A 19,135-nucleotide genomic window follows, 5' to 3' on the forward strand; every position below is an offset into this window, starting at 1 on the left:
CCAAGGCTCGCTGGCTGCTCTCTCTGCTCTTCCTTCAAACCCTGCCAGCACACCCACATCTGCAGAAACTCAGCACAGGGGGTCATGTCTCACCAGCGAATGCTCCCTGCCAGAAGGAGCACTGAAACCATCTAATTACCCTGAAAGCTGCCCTTTTGTTTCCCATCCTCCCTGTTTTCTTCTGTATCCTGACCTGTTTTTGAAAGCATTTTGGGCTGCCTGTCATGTGGAAGCCAGATTTTAAAGACAAAGCAGTGGCTCGAGATATTTATCCCTCTTGCTGGCTCCAAGGACACTGCTGCTACAACCAATCTTCAGGGAAAAAGAGGACAGAGTCAGCAACATGGACCACGGGGAAGGGGAAAGCTGTTCTGCATGCCACAGCAATTCCTTACTGGGGTAGCTGAAGCCAGCCGTGGTTAACTTAGGCCAGAAGGTCCAAGGGCTCTTCTCTGCCAAGTTTAGCTCTGGATGACAGTGAAATGTGCTTAATTTGACAGTTTCATTTTAACATGTATGGGCAAAGTCTAGAAGGAGACAGTGGCAGCAGCAAGGGAAGAGAGTTGGATTATTATAAGGTAGCTTTTCTGTTGCCTCAACCCAATGCTTAGCACTAAAAATGGATACAACAAAATTATAGATGCTAACTCTTCACCCTAGCAGTGAAATGATCAAACATAGAGTGTCTTCAACATGGTAACAATTCTCTCACACATTATGAAAATCACTATAAATTTCAAACTGCCACACCTGTAGCATTACAGAAGCTGAAATCTTGGGCATAGCACTGGGGCTGAAAAACACAAGGAAACTTTGTGTTTATTACTCTTTTCACCTTTTTTTTTTTAACCTATATTAAAAGAAAGTCGTGGCACTGCCATGACTTCTGTGTCCTCCTCAAACTGTTGGAAATACACCTTTGTGAGCATGTGCAAAGTGAAGTTCCTGGAGCAGACACTGCAGGAACAGAGAGAAATGGGTGGTCAACAAGTTTAATTGGTGGAATCCTGCCAAATGCAAGGAAAGAACCTGCCTTGTGCCTACATGCCAGTGAGGACACGGGAGAATAATGTTTCAAAAGTACAGCAGAACATCTTCTGGTCTCTGTTTGACTGTTTCTCCTCAAGAACTGTCAAGGTTTTCCTTCTCTCTGCTTTTCCCCAGGTGATCCTAAGCCGTGGGCTGGGTTACTGCACATGCCTTGGCATCAACTCCATGATCCCAGTGCATTTTTTGGCTATTTGGAGACAGGATCTGTTGGTAGCCCGTTGCCAGACACACAGATAACATACCAGGTGTGTCAAACTAATGAGAAAGGGTATAGGAGTGCATCATCTTCTCCTCTGCAGGCTCCTGATAAACCACTCTGGAGGTCCTGCAATGGCTGCTTCACGACCACCATCCCTTTCTGACTACAGTCCCCACATTGGGGAAGCTGCCCTCTCCATTTCACACAAGTGCATCCCAGGCATGCAGGGCAGTGAAGGGTTAATTTAATTAGTTCTGTGTGTGCTCAAAGAATTACAGGCAACTTCATTTAATTATTAAGTAGCCAATCAGGTAATCTCTGTATCTGATTAGCACGCTAATGAAATAATGTCTTCCAGTTCAAAGCTGTCATTCCAATCAGGAGACAGCCCTTCAGCTAGAAGGAAAAGCTGGCCAGGTTTCCATGGGCTCAAGGCTTTGGATTTTGAAGAGGGGAGCAGGGAGCAGAAACATTCCCACCTTCCCTCTCCTTGTCTCTGCAGAGAGCAGCGAGGCTCGCCCTTCCAGATGGGCAGGCTTCCAGAGAGGCTCCCTGATGCTCCAGGAGAGCATCCTGCATCACCACCACCTCACATCCCCTCTGTCCTGCTCCCAGATGCACGGGAACACTCCAGCCTACAGAGCCTGGAGAATGCCAGGCTGTTAAAGAGTCTTGCCTGGGCGCTGCCAGCTGAGAGATCTGCTAAATATGTGGGGCATGGCTCTGCTACGGTCGGCATGGGAGAAGAGGCGCACAGCAAAGCCATTACTGCGCTAAGAGGAAGCCAGAAACCTTCCTCCCTCCCCCATGCCACGCTCTGCTCCTGTGTCATATGCAGTTATTTCCAGCCTGGGGAAAAGTGCAAGGCGGCAGCTGTCACACGAGGCAAGGACTTGCCCCTTTTACACAGGGATTTCAGGACTAAATGACCCATTACAACTAACACAGCTGCAAGAACTGGGACACTTCCACACAGCCCAAGAGGGGCTTTGGGAGTGGGGGAGGAAAGCAGGACATAAGCAGAGGGTTAGGATCAGCCTTCCAAGACCTGGTGTGGAGTCTCCCATCCCTCCACCTTTTAAGCATTAGCTCAGCCATCCTCTTCCACTTGCTACTGTTCAGCCTAAGCACAGCAGGGTGGGATGTGCAGCCCAGCCCAAGCCTGACACACATCTCCTCTGGCCCCTTCCTCACAAAACACTCCTGCTCAGGCCCAGCTCAAACTCCCTCTCCCAAACAGCAGCACCAGCATCGCCACTACAGCACGGCCGCACTCACCCCAACTTTTAATTTCCTAGCCCAGGTTTATCAGAGGAGCTGCAGCAGGATGTGGTTCAGCACAACCAAACCATCCCAGCTTTTATCCAAGGAGCCTGGCAGATGTTGCCTGTGTACTCGCTGCCAGTTTAAAAGCTCACTCATGTCCAATTGCCACAGCTGCCAATGTGTCCTGGCATTTCTTAGCTCTTGATCATCTTCCTGATGATGTTTCCACTCTGTCGGTGCCTCTCCCAGGGAAAGGGTGGAGCCTCCAGGATGCTCTCACACCAAGCAGCACTAGTTTTAAGCCACCACTCCAAAAACAAATAAGAATCACGAGAGGAAGCAGAAAAATTGCGAGCAGTCCCCAGCAGCCAGCTGCCTTTCTGTGAGAATGCTCAAGTGTTGACACTTTTTGTTGACTTTTCTTATCCTGAGTATATCCCATGAACAAGAAACAGCGCTGCTGAGAGGGAAGAGACACATCTCCCTCTCCTCTCCCTGCTGACTACAGCCATTCCAACCGAAGGAAACTGGTTAGATCAAGAAAGTCAGGCTTGGACAGCACAATGAAGCATCCACTAATAATCAATCCCTTCACAGCAGTCTTCCTGCCAACTGGCTAAGGACTAGGCAATGATTATAAACTGTAGTTGCTACTCCAAGGAAAAACAACACAACATCGTATGGCGGCCCTTAAAACTTTGAAGCCAGTCCTGCTTACAAATAAAGACAAGTCTTTCTAACTGCCTGTCCCAAAAAAAACCTCAGCCCTGAAATCCAAAGCTGGGCTCATCCCACCTTGTGTTTCACTAATCACAAAAAAACCCCCAACCAACCAAAAAGCCATAAAGCTTTCATCATTAAAGTTAACAGAAAATTCTAAAAGTGCTGGGAGGGTGATTTTAACACCCCCCCCCCCCCCCCCCCCCAAGACTGTCACCCCTCTGTTGCTGGCATGCCACTCACTACCTGAGGAGGTGTGCACAGGAGGACCTGGCAGGGCAGGGCTGTCCCAGCACTCATTAACCAGCACAGATGCAATCTGAGCCCGACTTAAGCACAAGCGGCCACCTGGGGACCCGCATTCCTTGACAGCTCTGCTGCCCCACACATTCCAGCCCCCTCATCCCCCGGCCCTGAAACCGGGTCAGGGAGGCACAGCATGACCTGATCTCCACCTCTGATAGCACCAAGTCCTGTCCCATCCCCTCTTGCCACCCTTGCCACAGTCAGGCCAGATGTGTTGCCTCTCCCCAGCGGAAAGCGCAGAGCAAGGATCCAGATACCCATCCAGGCATGTGCAGGGACACCCTCTCAATGCCACAGCTATTTGCAGATCAGCCATCGTCCAAAAACTTCCCAAAATGACAAAGTCTGGGCATTTGGCAGGTCAGATGTTTACTACAGAGAGCAGTTTGCTCCACCAAGGGACTCCAACACCCTCCCAAATTACACGCTGCCCTTTACGGGATGCCACAGCAGCTGGAATCGGCTTCTCACGTTCCTTAATAAGCACTTCCATTGGAGAGCAGGGTGGATGCAGGGCATCAGCTGCAGTTAGTCATGGCTGAGAGCTGGGCTCCCTTTCCTCATGCTCCCAGCACTATCTGCAGTCTAAGAATATCCAGCACCACGCAGCCTGCTGGGGCAGGGGGAGTCAAGTGGTCCGAGCTCCCAGGCATTACAGGTCTCCCTGCTAGAGGAGACTTTCACTCTGCCTCCCCCAAGCAGCAGCCTTCAGTGGGGCCCCTCGATAGCTGGTTGAGATCCTACAGATCATGGAAAGATAATCCATTGCTCTACTAATGCACTACTGCAGCTGTCCATGGAGAAAATCCCCTTTCAACCAAAAAAACCCCCTCAAGCCCTTTGATCCTCTCCAACTCACAATTATCTTAAGGGCAAAATAGTCCTCAGTGCCTCGGCACCTTGTATCAGGCTGAAAGAAAGGAAATCGAGACTGCTATTCCCTGTTTATTCTACATGGCTGCCCTGTCCAACAAGGCAAGCTGCTCCAGCCTCTTCAGCACAGGCAAACAAATCCTGATGGATAGATAGCTGCATTGTTGGGTGACCAGAGCCACAGAGAAACCTTCTTCTCAGGAAATTTTTTGTTTGTTTATTTTTTTAAAAAAAGAGTTTTGCACTATTCTGGTTTCGTGCAAGACTGTCAGCTACAGCGAAGTTTAACCAATTTCAGCTCCTCGTTCAGGACTGACTACAGAATCAACAATTTAAAAGCTCACCATCTAACTCCAAATTCAAACTTTACTAACCAGAATGTTCACTTGAAAAAGCAAAAAAAGAAATGTAGCAAGGCTTGATATAGCCCAAAACCCATTCAGGGAGGGTCTTACTGATAAGGTTTCTTCCCCAGGTGCCCTCATTGCTGCATGACCTCTTGTTACCTGTGCAGGCTCACTCCACCTGCTACCCAGGGCTGCAGCGCGATAAGCGTTTCTTTCAGCAGAAGTGTCAGCTATAAAAAGCCCTGTTTCCATTCCCTGCTTCAGTCATGCTGGTACAACCCTTTTGTGGGGCTGTGGAAGGAGCTGGCCGGGGGAACTGCTTCTGGTGAGGCACAGCTCGCTCTAAAGGAAAAAGCGTTGCGGTTTTTAATCCGGGCGAGCAGTTTTACTGCCGGCCGTGACGGTGGCAGGAGCTGCTGTGGGAAGGCAGCTCGAGAATTGATGTCCTCTGCTTCCATCAGACACTGCTCATGACTCCACACTACCAACACAGGGAAAAATAGCCATGTGATGGCCAGCTCTCCAGTGAAGAAACAAATATTAAAGGAAAAAAAAAAAGTCCCTTCTCTAATGCTCTGAAATCCTATTAATTTCAGAGGTACTACACTTTTATATAAAGGCTTTTAGAAAATGCATCTCAAATTCCCAACAAAGTACTGCTCCTTGTGCACATTTCTCCATCAATCAACCACTAATAAGTTTTGAATTCTGGACTGACTCAACATAAAGCTACAGGAGTGCCAGAGCCTTGGCCATGCTTTCCTAGAGGGAGTGCTCAGCACATTTGGCCACTCCAATCATCCCAAACATGTTTACATGCCAGTGCACACGTGTGGCCTGGGAAATGCACGGCATTATCTTCACAAGAGAGGGTGCAGCAAATAGGAGAAGCAAAGGGAAGCACTGAGAAATGTCATATGCAGGGCTGCCATTTTCCCTGCTCAGATTGGGAACCCTTCTGAAACCAGGACTCACTTCTACTTACAATTGCAACATATTTTGCATTTGAAAATGCATTTCACTTCCACAGAGAGCCATTAAGGTTGCATATTTAGGGGCACAAAGAGACTTATGTGGTGGGCCACTAATGGTTAGGCCTAAGAGGGGTCACAAAATACCACAAGAAAGCAGAGAAGGAGTCTTTTTCCTTGGTTATTTTTCAGTATTTGAACCTTCCCAGAACACCAGAAGAGGGAGCCTTTGACTCCTCTCCCATGCTCATCATTTGTTTTATATTAGCAACAATGACAAGCTCTATTAAGAGTCAAGCTCTTTAAGTGAACTCTCACCCTTTGCCTCCTAAAACAAACAACAACGAAAAAAAACAAGCAAGAAAAAAACCCCCAAAACCTCCAACCACAACCCTCTTTGCCTTGTGTTATGGATATATAAATATTTTTGCTGCCACACAACTCCCTACATATAGGGCTCACCAGAAAAGAGAATACTAGGTCTGCCTTCCAACCCTTTGACCATACTAAGATCTGTCCACTTTACAGCAGGCTTAGCTGAAGAGCAAGAGCCAGAGAATTAATGGCTTTACCAAAGAGGAGGAAAAAGACCCTCCAGAGCTCTTTTTACATCACCAGTCCCAGCAAGCAGAACTAAACTACGGCTAGAGTTTCAAGAGCCACAGTGGATTGACGCGGCAGCTTGCAACCACCAAAAGCAGGAGGTCCTGCTCCCACCACAGAACTACAACCCCTGCAAAAACCCAGCCAGCAGCTGGGATGGTGCCAGGAAAGGGGCAAACCACAGAGTCAGAAGCGTGGCTGAAACGAGGGCATGAAAGAGAGCAAGATCTTCTTTCTGGCAGCCAAGATCTTTCTGGCAGCCGGCAGCCCCCAAGAGCAGAAGAGCTTCGTGTTTCACTGCCCCCTCCTTCCCACCAGGCTGAACGTGTCAGCCTGGCCACGCTGATGTAAAAACCAACAAAGACACCCCTCTCTGCTACTGAACCAAGATAAGTTACTCCAGGGAAGAGCTGAACCACTCTAAGTGCACCCAAGGGTGAAGAGCCTGCACTGTTTAAATCAGACCAGTCCAAAAACTACACTAAACTGGTGGCCTGGCCCAGGGCAGGGGTCCCTGAGGACCATTACGCCCCTCATGTTTCAAATAATTTGGTGTTAACTTTACATCCTGCCTTCCCCAGCCAGCTCTCAGCAGCCCTACCCCGGATAATACCAGCAGCTTTGGTTTTTCAGTGGAAAGCTGGTGTTTTAGCTAAGCATTTATAGTCTATAAAGAGTTTGTCAAGAAGTTGAGCCAGCGCTGAAAGGAGCTGCCACATTGGGCTGCAAGACCACCTCTGAGCAAAGCAAAGACCTGGACTGCCATCGGTGCTTAGTGCGAGTTATTCCTTGTCAAGGGGCTCTGTAAGGCCCCCCCCCCCCCCAAAAAAAAAAGGCAGAAAAAAAATGAGTGTTCTGGCAATAAGCAAACTGCACTCTCACCACTTTTCCCCATCAGCTGTTTTCTGCTCCTCGCACAAAAGGCTGCAAACCCTTCCTAATTGCAGGAGCCTTCCACCTAACAGACCCTGCTCCCGAGGCCCTCCTCCCCAGGAACTGGGGGAGAACTGGGGCACAATGGGAAGGAGACCGGCTAAAGGGAATAGATCTGTTAAATTAACGCATTTTCTGTCAACCAAATCAGCTGCCCCTAGTGCTATTGTTGGTGAAACAATGGAGACCCCAGGAATGGGCACCCATTAAAAGGAACAAGCCTGCTGAAAGGATACACTCTGAGGCACAGCCTTGTGTGTTTAACAGGATTCTCTACTGTAAGGAAGGAGGAATCACTAGGCTGCATTGTTCCCACCACCACAGCAGATGCTGTTGCTTCTGGTAACGAAGAAGGGGGGAAAAAATTAAAAAAAAAAAAAAAAAAAATTCATACATACCTACAATAATGTTTACACCATAAACTTTTAATTCGGGAATTTTAACTCCTTGGCTGTTGTCATTTCTACCCATAGCCCTTTTCCTGAGGAGATTTTTGCCTGAAAGAAGTCTATGAAAGCATCCATTGCCATTACAAAAGTTAATTCTTCACTCTTCATGCAGGCACTTAACAGATGCCAGGGGCAGAATGGCACAGCTCTGCCGGCATTATTTGCTGGGAGAAAAAGACCGCAGTTAAGCAGGTCTACATATAAATCTGCAACACTTTTAAAGTGTTACTTTTAGCTAGTTTGGTTAGAGCAAATTCCACCAGGAAAAAAAGTTTTGAGGCCTGATTTAAAAGCGCTATGTAGAAGTTTAAATCACTTTAAATCGGCTGATTGAATTGGCACAGGTTTGTTTGTGGTACTTGGATCTTCTTAAACAAAGCAAAGTCATATTTAAGCTCCTACACAAACTATTATTTTTCTTTTTTTTTCTAGTGGGGAAAGACTTGCACCTGATTATCTTAAATCGGTCTTAAAATAAACTCAGCTTAAACTGTTAAACTTGTGGGTACACAAACACTTCAGCTAACACCAGGCACGATTTTCAGTGTCAGCTGTGCCAGCAGCAGAATTGCCTATACTAACACCACATAAAATCTGTAATATCAGGCTCCATGTGCTCCATCAAATCTCTGAAATTCTTACCGTGTTCCTCCTTCCCTTCTGCCTTAGACTGCTACAGTCATTCTCCAACTTCCCTGTCACCTAGCTCAGATCCATTCAAAATGTTGCTGTCAAAATAACCTTCCTTACCCATTGTTCAGACACCCTTTGGCTTCGGTGCAGTCACTAGTTTCTTTTCACAGGCTTAAGATAACGTTTTAACTCATGTATCAGCCTCCTGAACTATCTATTCCTTTTTTTTTGTTTTGTTTGTTTGGGGTTTTGTGGGGGTTTTTGTTTATTTTTTTATCCAATTACCCTAGAGTATCATTATATAAAATGTAAACACTTGTGTAAAAGTTTAAGATCTACAGTTGGGAAAGATGTAACTTGCATTTGAAATGGAAACTGCTTTCCAATTTGCAGACCACTTGAAAAAACAGCTCTGAGAAGTATCTCTCTGCCTCCCCCCTCCATTAATCTCAATGAACTCTAGAGCCCAACACTGACATGAAGAGTGTTAATGATTCTATTATGAACAGAATAACTAAGACAGCTAAAGGCAAGAGCAGCAAAGTAAGAAGTGGTGCTGGAACAGATACGGGGAGAGGGATGGGGCAGTGCAGCAACTGAACCAAACAGGAAATGGGACAGATAGAAAAAACAATTAAACCAGTATTAGCCCTTGATTTTGTTTGGTTTTTTTAAACAACAAACACCCAACTCACACCCTCTACTCTGATGAAGCTGATGCTTCATCACACAGTGATATAACCCAAATTCAGAGTGGTCCATAAATTGGTCTGTCCACACAACAGGGCCAACACTGTCTTTTCTGTATATTTGAATTCCATGATCTTTTCCAGCCCTGTCTACTCTCTGTACAGCACTCTCCCTGCACTGCCAGTTACTCTACCTTTCCTCAGACAATGTGTTATTTCTGAAGCAAGGTGCTTCACAAGAGAGGGAAGTTTTAGTCAGCAGATCTATTGTTTGCTGTTGCTTCAGTCACTACCCACTCCCTTCCACTTTCATGTTGCCTACTGTGAACAGACAAGAGGGATGGACATCCTACATATTCCACTAAAAAGACATTTAAACTCAGAACTACCCTCAATGAACACAGCTGACCTACATGAATTCACCAACATTTTCATCAGCTTGCAGCACCTTCTTGCTGCGTTGATCTTACTTAGATTTTAAATTCTTCTGATCAGAAACCACCTGGCCAGCTCAGCTATCACAGAGCAGGAGGATGAGGAGCAGACATTGTACATGCTACTGTAATACCAATAATAATGCAGCACCAGACCTGAATAGCTATAGAGGGGTGAAGGCTGTAGCTGGGTGCCAAACCCTACTGCCTGTGTAATTAACCCCATAGAAGCCACTGACAAAACAGAAAGGTTGTGCCATTTTGGTGTCATGGATCACAAGGGACACACCCCAAGGGCAGAGCAAGGGAATCCACAGAGAATTTTCAGCAGGACTTCACGTGAGGCAACAGTGGAGGTCAGAGCATGTTTGGCCATCCTGTCCTCACTAGGAAAAATTCTTTTCAAAGTATTAAAATTCTAACACACCGTTTAACACTTTTTTTTTTTTTTTTTTTTTTCTTTTAAAGCACAGATAGAAGAAACCCTGTTCTCTGCTGTCTCCTTCTCCAGCTCTCCCTCTCTCCACACTCTTCCTCCTCCTGGGGGACCCAGGGGAGCAGTAGCAGCTGCTGGTTTCTAACAGCCACATAATATTCCTGACAGAAAGAGCCTGTTCAAGAACCAGCAAGGAGATACCACACTAGAGAAGGAAAGAGGTAGGCAAGAGCAGCAGTGCCCTCCCTGCCTGTGGGTGGGAGGAATGTACCTAAAGGCAGAGCCAGAGCCCCAAGTGCTAGCAAGGGGCAAGGAAAAGCATCTTAAAGCTGTAGCAAAGTTAACAGCAGAGGCAATTTGCCCAAAGGTGCTTTTAAAAACCACAGGAAAAAGATTTATGTTTGCCCTGTGTAATGTGGCTTTTCCCCCTTTTCCAAATAAACTAAGTTAACAACAATGTTTTGACTATTTCCAAGCACGTTCTGGAAAGTCACCTCCCCTCAACCTACACCCAGGCAGAAGTTCCTAAATGTTTGAGTCCACAGCTCCTGAGAGCACATGCCAAAGAGCTGGGTGGCCATGCCACACTGGCTCCTGTCCAGTGTTTTAAAGTTATGCTGAAATACGTTTGAAAACGTTAAATATTCTCCCAATATTTTCGATACAAACAACCCCTGCAGCTGCCAGGAGGATATTTCAGTTGCAGAGGGGAAGGGCATTCGGCCAGGAGATACTTTGACACAAGAGGTGTCCCACATTACAGTCCAGTCTTGAAGAGGGAAATAAATCACTCCCTATCATCACTTGCACTAATTTGACTGTGGAAAGCATCCTTTCTGTCCATCAAGGCAATGACAAAATGACGTGCCCCACGCAGCCACACCTTCTCCTGCTGCTGTGCTGTTGGAGTAGCTGAGGACAAACTCAGTGATGCAGATTAGTGTGATGCAGGGAGCTTGGATCAGATGACCCAGTGCGGTCCCTCGCAACCCTACCCATTCTGTGATTTTACAAACCACCAAGAGACACGCCATGACAACCAAGCCAACACAACCAAAAGACCACTTTTGAAGTGGCATGAAAGTTTTGCACAGCAGATGGCTGACAAGGCAGCCATTTAAAAGGGGAGGAAGGGAGGGAAAAAAAAAAAAAAAAGGAAAAAAAAGCCAACCCACCCCAGAAGGCAGAAGTGCTCTCTGCCATCCTCAGATCCATGTTAAAACACGGCATGAAGCCCAAGCACCCGCTTCTGTCCCACTGAACTTTTGACCTGCTGGCGCTAGCCGAACCCCTCCTGAGTCCATTGCCGGGTGATGCTGAAGCAGAGATTTAAAAAGAGGAACCCAGGCGCCTGCATCTGCCAGAGCCAGCATGAGGGCCAGCTGTGCCCACCCCCTCCCCAAACAATGCCCAGAGTCCAGCCTGATGGATGCCTCTTTCTTTTTGGACACCCCTTCCCCTGTGCAGTCTCTGGCTATGCACCGGTCCAGCAAAAAGAAAATTAAAACATTCCCAATTAAAACTCCCCAAGTTTCTGCCATCCAGCTGCTGATGGCAGCCCCGCATCTGGAAGCCTGGAAGTTTCATTTTCTTTTGGGCCGGTAAGTAGAGGGTAAAGGGTTTGCATTTAAAAAGTGAAAAGGAAGGGGGGAAAAAAAAAAAAATAAAAAGAAAGAGCTCCATTCTGCCTCTCTACTAAGGGCCCCAAACTTCTCAAATACCCTCAGCAAATCTGCTCAGCACAGGAGGGATGGGTCCAGATGGCCTATGATTACAGAGCCTTCCAGCTAGCTATGGACAGACCCACCAGAAGAAAAAAAATATTGGGGGGAAGGGGCGGGAGGAGATGTTGAAGGAGGGAAAATGAAAAATACCCAGAGCTTTTTTAAAATGACCAACAGAACACCACAAATTGGAAGATCAGGTTTTGTCTGGTTTGAGGACTGCAGGGATGGTAGCAGCAAAACCTTAACCTGACCCACCTGCTGAAATTGGAGGGAGAGTGAGAGCAGAGGATATTTATTTCAAGCAGAATTAAGGCTTGTTTAAAACTTCTGCCTTTTATAATGATGTTGCAAGATCTTGGCACCAAACTCCCCCCTAGGGATACATGGGTATCAGAAAACCAGTAAAAAAAGCACCACCAACCAGAATTTAAGCTCAGAGGAGCTCACACCTCCTAGGAGGAAGAGAATATCCAAGAAGAGACAGCTGCATCCAGGGTAAGACCGTCCCTTAGAGACACTGGGCAGAGCTGGACAAACATCAGCTGTGAAGCTCAAGGAGGTTTGAGCATGAGCATCCTCCAGCTGAAACCCCCTGAGCCTGAGATCTCCATTTTTCTTTCCACATACACAGATTCACTCAAAGCACTCGTTTTACTCTGCACCCACACAAACTGGGGAAATCACCCCTGGTTTACTCATGGTTTACCCCAATCCATTGGTGTTCAGCCCCAAGCACACCTCTCTGCAATAACCAAAGCTAAAGCAAGAAAATATCATTCATACACAAGCACAGATTCACTTTTTGATGGCTAGCTATGGTTTTATTTCCCCCTAACATGTGCTTTAAATCCTGGCATCTCCACTAGAGGAACAGACAGCTCCATTTTATTCAGACACCCCCAAAACTCAAGCATGTCTCAGAGGTGACACCAGCCAGAAAGGGCACCGGTATTATTAGGTCCAAAACCACAGAATAAATCTAAATAAAGCACAAATTAAAAAAACACACACAGAGCAGTACTCTCAGAAAAAAGTATGAGTCCCATCGCTGGCCACTGCTTTCAAACCATGAACTATTTGAGCAAGCTCTTTGTGCAAAGCTCTGATCCCAGATATCCCCAAAACCAGCGGCGAGACTGGAACAACCACACCAGGCAAGAGGTAACAAGATGGTTGAGCTTCGAGGAGCAGCAACTTTTGAAACTGCTTGTGCTGGGCTGCTCACCCTCTGCCGGGGAAGGAGATTTACTCCACGTGCCTGAAGGAGCAGAGTTCTGACAGCCGCATCCGTCCTCTCCCAGCATCCCGATTTTAGCCGCAATTTCCAGCGGCCCTCGGACAAACGCCACGCTTTAAAACCCATTTCTGCCAAGGGCTGCAGGCCATCCACGTGCACGGAGATTTTGGGGTTTTTTTTGGCGATGTTTTCGGTGTGCTGCTTCTGCTCTGCAACACCCCCAGCACCAAGGCGTCCGCACTCCTCCTCCTCCTCCTCCTCCTCCTCCCGGGCATCCCCCCAAAAAAAAGCAAGTTAATTTGTTCCGAGTGATGATGTTAACTCCCCCAGCCTTAAGCGTGCTCCGGGAACCAAAGGGGAGCCCACATTTACTTCATTTGTGAAGCAAGCCAGATGCTAATTGCCTCCAAAGGTGAAAGGCTAGTGCCTTGGCCCTTTTATCATTGTAAATTCAGGTTCCTTCAAGACTTTGCGCTGCTGGGCTGGGAGAGCCTCCCCCTTTAATGGTTTGGCATCAATAGGAGGGGGAGGGGAGTTCTCTTTCGCAAGAAGTTGCATCATTGAGAGATCTTATCCCCTTTCAAGATTTCGTACCGCATAAGGGATTCCCCCTCTTCAGAAATTCACATCCTACTCGAGGAGTTTTGCTCTTTAGGGTTTCGCGCATCCCATTGAACTTTTTTAAGCATCTTTGGAATTCGCATTCACGGGGCAATTACTGTCTTTAAAAAACACACGCCACCACGTTATTCACCCGGTTTATTGCCAACGCGCTGGCAAGAATAGCTTTTCACAGCAAGCACAAAAGATTTCCTACCAGGACACACTTTGTTTGTAACATTTGTAGCCGGCGCACAAAATATTTACGGGACATTAGCGGCGCACACGAAAATAAGAATTAAAATTAAAAAAAAAAAAAACAACAACAACAACCAAAAAAAAAAAAAAAAAAAAGACAGAAAAACAAACACCCGAACAAACCACCCAAGAAAGTTACACGGGAAAACGGGTTAAGAAGCGAGGAAAGGCGAGAGCGTTGTCTCCGTGGGGGACGGGGGCGGCGGTGGAGGCAGCGCGGATGCCCCGGCGGCTCGGCGGAGCCGCACAATGAGCGGCGCGGTGCCCCGCGGAGCCCTCCGGCCCCGCCGGGATGCGGCAGAAAGGCCGGGCAGGACCCTCACCCCGCAGCGGCCAGCTGGGGACCCCCACCCGCAACAAAAGGAGCCGAGCCGGGCACAGCTGAGCGCGCTGGGGAAACCCCCCCCGGCAGCAGCCGCCGGTACCCCCGGGGGAGCCGGGGGCTTACCGGGCCGGGCCCGCCTCTCGCCGCCACCATTTTGGGCACGGGGGACCCACCGCGGGCTCCGTGCCGCGTCCGTCCCCCCGCCACCTTTGTGTGCGGACACCGGCCCGGCGGAACAATGCGGCCCGGCCCCGCTCCGCCCGCGGCCGCCCCCGGAGCCGGGGGGCTCCCGCTCGCCGCCGCCCGGGACGGGCGCGCCCAAAGTTTGCGAGCGCGCCCGGGAGGGACGGGGAAGTTGCCGGCTCCGCCGCAAGAGCGGCGAGCCCCCCGCGCCGCATGCCGGCGGGATCCAGCGGCTCGCCGGGGGCACATCGCGGGCTGTCCCCCGCCACACCGCGGGCAGCGGGAGGGAGAGGCGTGCGGGACCCGCCGGGCGGCGGGAGCGGCGGCACGGACACGGCCCGCGGGCTGTCCGGCGGGACGGGCGCGGCGTTCCGCGGGGCGCTCACCTCGATCTCGAAGTCGGGCAAGCGGAAGGCGGTGCGGAACAGCGAGCAAAAGTGCGCGATGGCCGGGACTTCCCACCAGGAGCGGAGCTCGTCCAGCGCCACCGCAGCCGCCGCCTCGGGGCCGCCGGTGCCGGCTACGCCGCCGCCGCCGCCGCCGCAGCCGCCGTCCTCCTCCGGGCACATCTCCCGCGGCCGCCGTCCGCCCGCTCGGTCGCTGCCTCCCTCACTCCGCGGGCGGCTGCGTGTGCCGCCGCCGCTCGGCGCTGCGGCCCCGCCCGCCCCCCGGCGCCACGCCGCTCAGCGGCCGCCCCCCGGCGGCCCCGCGCTGCCCCCTCGCTGCCGCCCGCGCACGGGGCGGCTCAGGGCCGGCGGGGGCGCTGCTGCTGCCGCTGCCCCCCCTACCGCGGGCGGCCGCCGCTGCGCGGGCCCATCCTCATCGCCCTCACCGCCCTCACCGCCCTCACCCTCCGCCTCCCGCCGCCGCCCGCGCCCCGCGCAGGAACGGCCGCGCCGCCGGGAACAGATGGGCGCGGGGGGGGGGAGGAGGGGGGGGAAGAGCGGGGCGGGGCTCCGCGAGCGGGGGGGCGTGTCCCGAGTGCCTGAGCACCAATGGGAAAGCGCGATCGGGCGGGGGGCGGGGCGGAGCGGGGCGGGCGGGGAGGGGACAAAAGGCGTGAGGGCGGGGCGGGCGGGGCGGCGCGCGGCCCTGCACGAGGAGGGGGCGGGGCCGGCGCTCATCACAACAACCGGCCCCCGGCACCCGCCAGGCCACGCCCACCGGGGGCGGGACCGGCGGGGTGGGCGGGGCCGGCGGGCGCGGCGCTCCCGGTGCCGGTGTCGGTGCCGGTCCCTTGTCTGGGCACCCGCAGCTACCGGGGGGCTGCCGGGGGTGGCTCCTGGTGCAGCGAAGCCCGGGGAGTCCCGCAGGGTTTCTGCTCTCACTTCGTGTCTCTGAGTGCGGGAGCGCAAGCGGCGCTTCTTGTTCTCCGCCTGCGGCCGCCGCGAGGAGCCGGACGCGCTCCTGAGGCACCCCCGGGTGTCACCTGCGCTCCCGCTCCCCCCGCTCCTCCTGGCTCGGAGGTGAAGAGCAACGCGGCCCTGTTTTGAGCACTACTGCGGGAAAACATTCGGCGACAGGCGGGTGTTAATGACCTGCTGGTGGAGCTGCCTTAATGGGACGGAGCTGCGGTGAAACACCAAGTGTGCCGTCACTGCATCACCCCACGAGCTCTCTGTGGGCAGCACGGCTTCAAAATGACCAAGCATCACTGTGCCCGGCTGCCTCAGCTTTCCTACCCGCAGTGAAACCGCTGCAGTCCAAGCACAGTCCTGGCAGAGCGGAGGTGTGCGGAGCTGGGCTGTGGGTGAGGGAAATTCCTTCACAGCTGGGTTTATCCCACCGCCTGGTCTTAACCAGCGTGGATGCCAGGAAGCAGTGAAATGCCCGGCTTGGAGCTGGAGGGAGATATCTATCCCCTTTCAGGAGCAGCCTGAAGGGGAAAACACGTTGCAGACACCCTGCTCTGCCTCTGCTCAGAGAGGGAAAGGCTGGTGGCATCAGTCAGTGTCACCATATTGCTGCTAACACCTGCTGACACAGAACAGTCTGACCTCAGCCTCCAACTAGCACCCACTTCTGAGATCTCCAGGGTCTCCTCTCCCTTTTTCCCTTCCAAATGAACATATCAGCAGAGAAAAAGGTGAAGCTATAAGCTCTGTGCTGTGTGCCAGGCCACTGCCTAACAGCCCGACCAGGGAAAACTGGCTGAGGATGGGAACAGCTAGTTTAGAGAAGAAACAAATCAAGGAGCAGCAGCGTGGCTCAGCAAGAAAGAACAAGCTCTGATTTCATTGCCCTTTCTCCTATGGCGGGATCAAGGGATACCCAGTGAGATTGGAAGGAAGCGAATTTAAAATGGTGCAAGGAAATATTTGTACCGTGCGTAATTAACACATGGCATTTGTTACCACGAGGTTTCATTGAGGCCGGGAGATTAGCAGGATTCAGAAAAGGATTAGACATTTATATGGATACCAAGAACATTCATGGTCACATTAGACAGGATATAAATAAATTTTAGAAGGGATATAAACTGTCAGGCTTCAAGGCACAATATAACCACTAACTGATGGCGAGGGATTAGGGGAAAAACTTCCCTTGTGGGCGGGTTATTCTATTATTGTCCACTATGGGGTTTCTTGCACCTTTCTTTGAAGTATCAGAGAGTAGCAACTGTTGAAGTGAGAAGACTGGATTAGGAGGGCTACCAGGCTCATCTGCTGCAACTGCTGTGCTCTTTGGGGGTCTGTGAGGGTCCCTTGAGAAATGGCATGGCAAAGAGGATGACACAAAAGGTACCATCAGACACCTGATTTTTCTTCACACACAGCCCTTGCTTTCCTTGGCTGTAAATTTCACACAAAAAATAAGATTTCCTATGCCTTCCTCACAAGGTTTTTGCCAAAATGTACTCCATTTTTTAGTGTTTTATTAGTTATCTCTCTAAGCTCAGCCTTTGCATCTGCTTTCCCCAAAAGCTTTTGACTTGGTTCATTTATTGTTTGAAGGAGACCAACCCTGACTGTGTTTCAAGGCACAATGACTGCAAGACTTGATCTTGAGCAAGGCAGTATCTGATCTCTTGTGTATTGTGTCTGCCTGTGCTGGATTGAGCCAGCTCCAGCTCCCTGCAGTAACTGAGAGGAGAGGGCAGGCGAGCTCAGAGCACTTTGTCAACAAGCAGGAGCACTAAAAAATACCAACAGCTCTGTGGGTAAAATCTATAGGTGACAAATCCTCAGGTACAGTCTCCTTTAGGCCAGCTACAGAATTCTACAGTATTACCTAATGCCCAGTTCTTCCACAGAGCTAACTCTTGGTCCCCTGGCCGTGTAAAGGGAGTTTATGTTGTGTTTCTGTCTTGCTCTATGCTGACATTCCTCCCTGAATTCCTGTAATGTCCAGCTGTGCCTTATCTTACTGCTGCATCTTGGTTTGTTCTTGACACTGGGTCAAACAGCTTTGTAGTATCCCCACTCTCTACACTGCTAAGAACTCTGTGAACCTTAAATGAAGACTCCTAATCTCTCTTTTTGTCGGAAGAACTGCGGTACCAATTTTGCCTGATGTTTTTTTGAATTAATTTGGCTCCCTCTATCGTCCCCATTATTTCTGTTGGACTGTGTTTCCTCTTATATTGTTCTTTTTATTCCAGGATGCTAGGGGCTGCCCACAACCACTTAAGGTTGTTTCCTTTTTCTAGGTTCTTACACTGTTTTTAAATGACTTCTTTAAACTTCTTATTCAAGCACAAAAAGCTCTGCTCTCCCACTGCTATTCAGCAGTGAGCAGAGACTTGGTGAATGCTCTTTGGCATTTCCTCTTCTTTGATCCATGTGCTCCTTCTCTTCCAAGCCACCTTTGGTTAGGAGTTTCCTGTCCTAACTAACAAAACCAAAGCCTGCTCTGGCCAGTGTCCTTTCCAAGTATGCTATATTCTTCCTCTGGATATTTATTTTTTTTTCTAGGCTGCTGGTACTGATTTTTCAGCTCAATATCCAATCCAGGCTGCTCACTACCTTCCATACTTACACTCCTCCCCTGTGCTCTGTGCTTTTTCTCATCCTTTTTCCCAAACTGGCTGAAGGTTGAGTCCTTATCATGTAGAGCCGCACTGGGGCTGATGGACCAAATCAAAGCCTCTTGTTTTTGTTGTTCCAGGTCATCTCTGGATTTGTGAGCTCACTATCCTAAGGAGAAAAAAACCCCAAACAACCAAATTCAAAGTGCCAAAAGCAAATTTAAAAAAAGGTGGTAGAGTGGGTGAGACTGCATGTCCCCATTCCTTATGACAATTTCATTTAGAAACAAAAAGAAGGGAGGAGAGTTTTCCACTTTCTCCAGAAACACTCATCTCTGCCTGGTCTAAAGCTTAAATGCAATGTTGGGTTGATGACAGGAATCTCCTGTAGCCTGCCTCTGAGACATAATAGATTACTGACAGGCACAGGTCAGATCCTCACCAGCTAAAGCAATATTATCATTAATAAAGATCTCTTTTAAAAGAACTCTTAACTGCCTTGCATTTCCACCACTTTTTGAGCTATGCCTGGTAGACTATGTGCCTAAAAACTAGGCTCAGGAGGAACTGCAGTCTTCCCTTGTAAGGAATCAAAAGCACTTTAAGAAAGACCAACCAAACCTCATACTCTGTTCTTACTGGCAGCACATTCTCAGAAGGACTTGGCTTTGGGAAGTTCAAGTTTTCCTAGTTCAGTAGAAATTATTTAACAATAGATAAAGCCTAACACTTCTGTTTCTTCAAAACAGAACTTTCACATTTCTGGCTGTGAAGAGCTTCATCTCCCTTTTCTAGCCTGTCTGAATTTTACTGCTTCTTTCTTTGGGTTGACCTCCCTCAACAATCTAACACCAGCAAATCCTACTGCCTTTGCTTCTTTTTGCTGAGTTATGAAGTAGAAGACAGGTGTGATTTAGCCAGCTAATATC

The 19,135-nt window shown here is 49.7% G+C and overlaps 1 protein-coding gene across 3 annotated transcripts in view; it reads right to left on the reverse strand.

The window, feature by feature from the left end:
• The window catches only part of CECR2 (CECR2 histone acetyl-lysine reader), a 98,108-nt gene extending 83,226 nt beyond the window's left edge, over window positions 1–14,882 (reverse strand). For all 3 annotated transcript variants that reach the window (XR_015285946.1, XM_086886078.1, XM_086886077.1), the window contains exon 1: window positions 14,626–14,882. Coding sequence is in view for 2 of the 3 variants with exons in the window: in XM_086886078.1 (XP_086742204.1) it covers window positions 14,626–14,808 (183 nt within the window). In the remaining variant the exon portion in view is untranslated. The remainder of the gene's footprint in view (window positions 1–14,625) is intronic.
• Between the last annotated feature and the right edge of the window lie 4,253 nt (window positions 14,883–19,135).

This window comes from Cyanistes caeruleus, chromosome 4 (assembly GCF_971803275.1).
Source record: "Cyanistes caeruleus chromosome 4, bCyaCae1.hap1.1, whole genome shotgun sequence".
NCBI lineage: Eukaryota > Metazoa > Chordata > Aves > Passeriformes > Paridae > Cyanistes > Cyanistes caeruleus.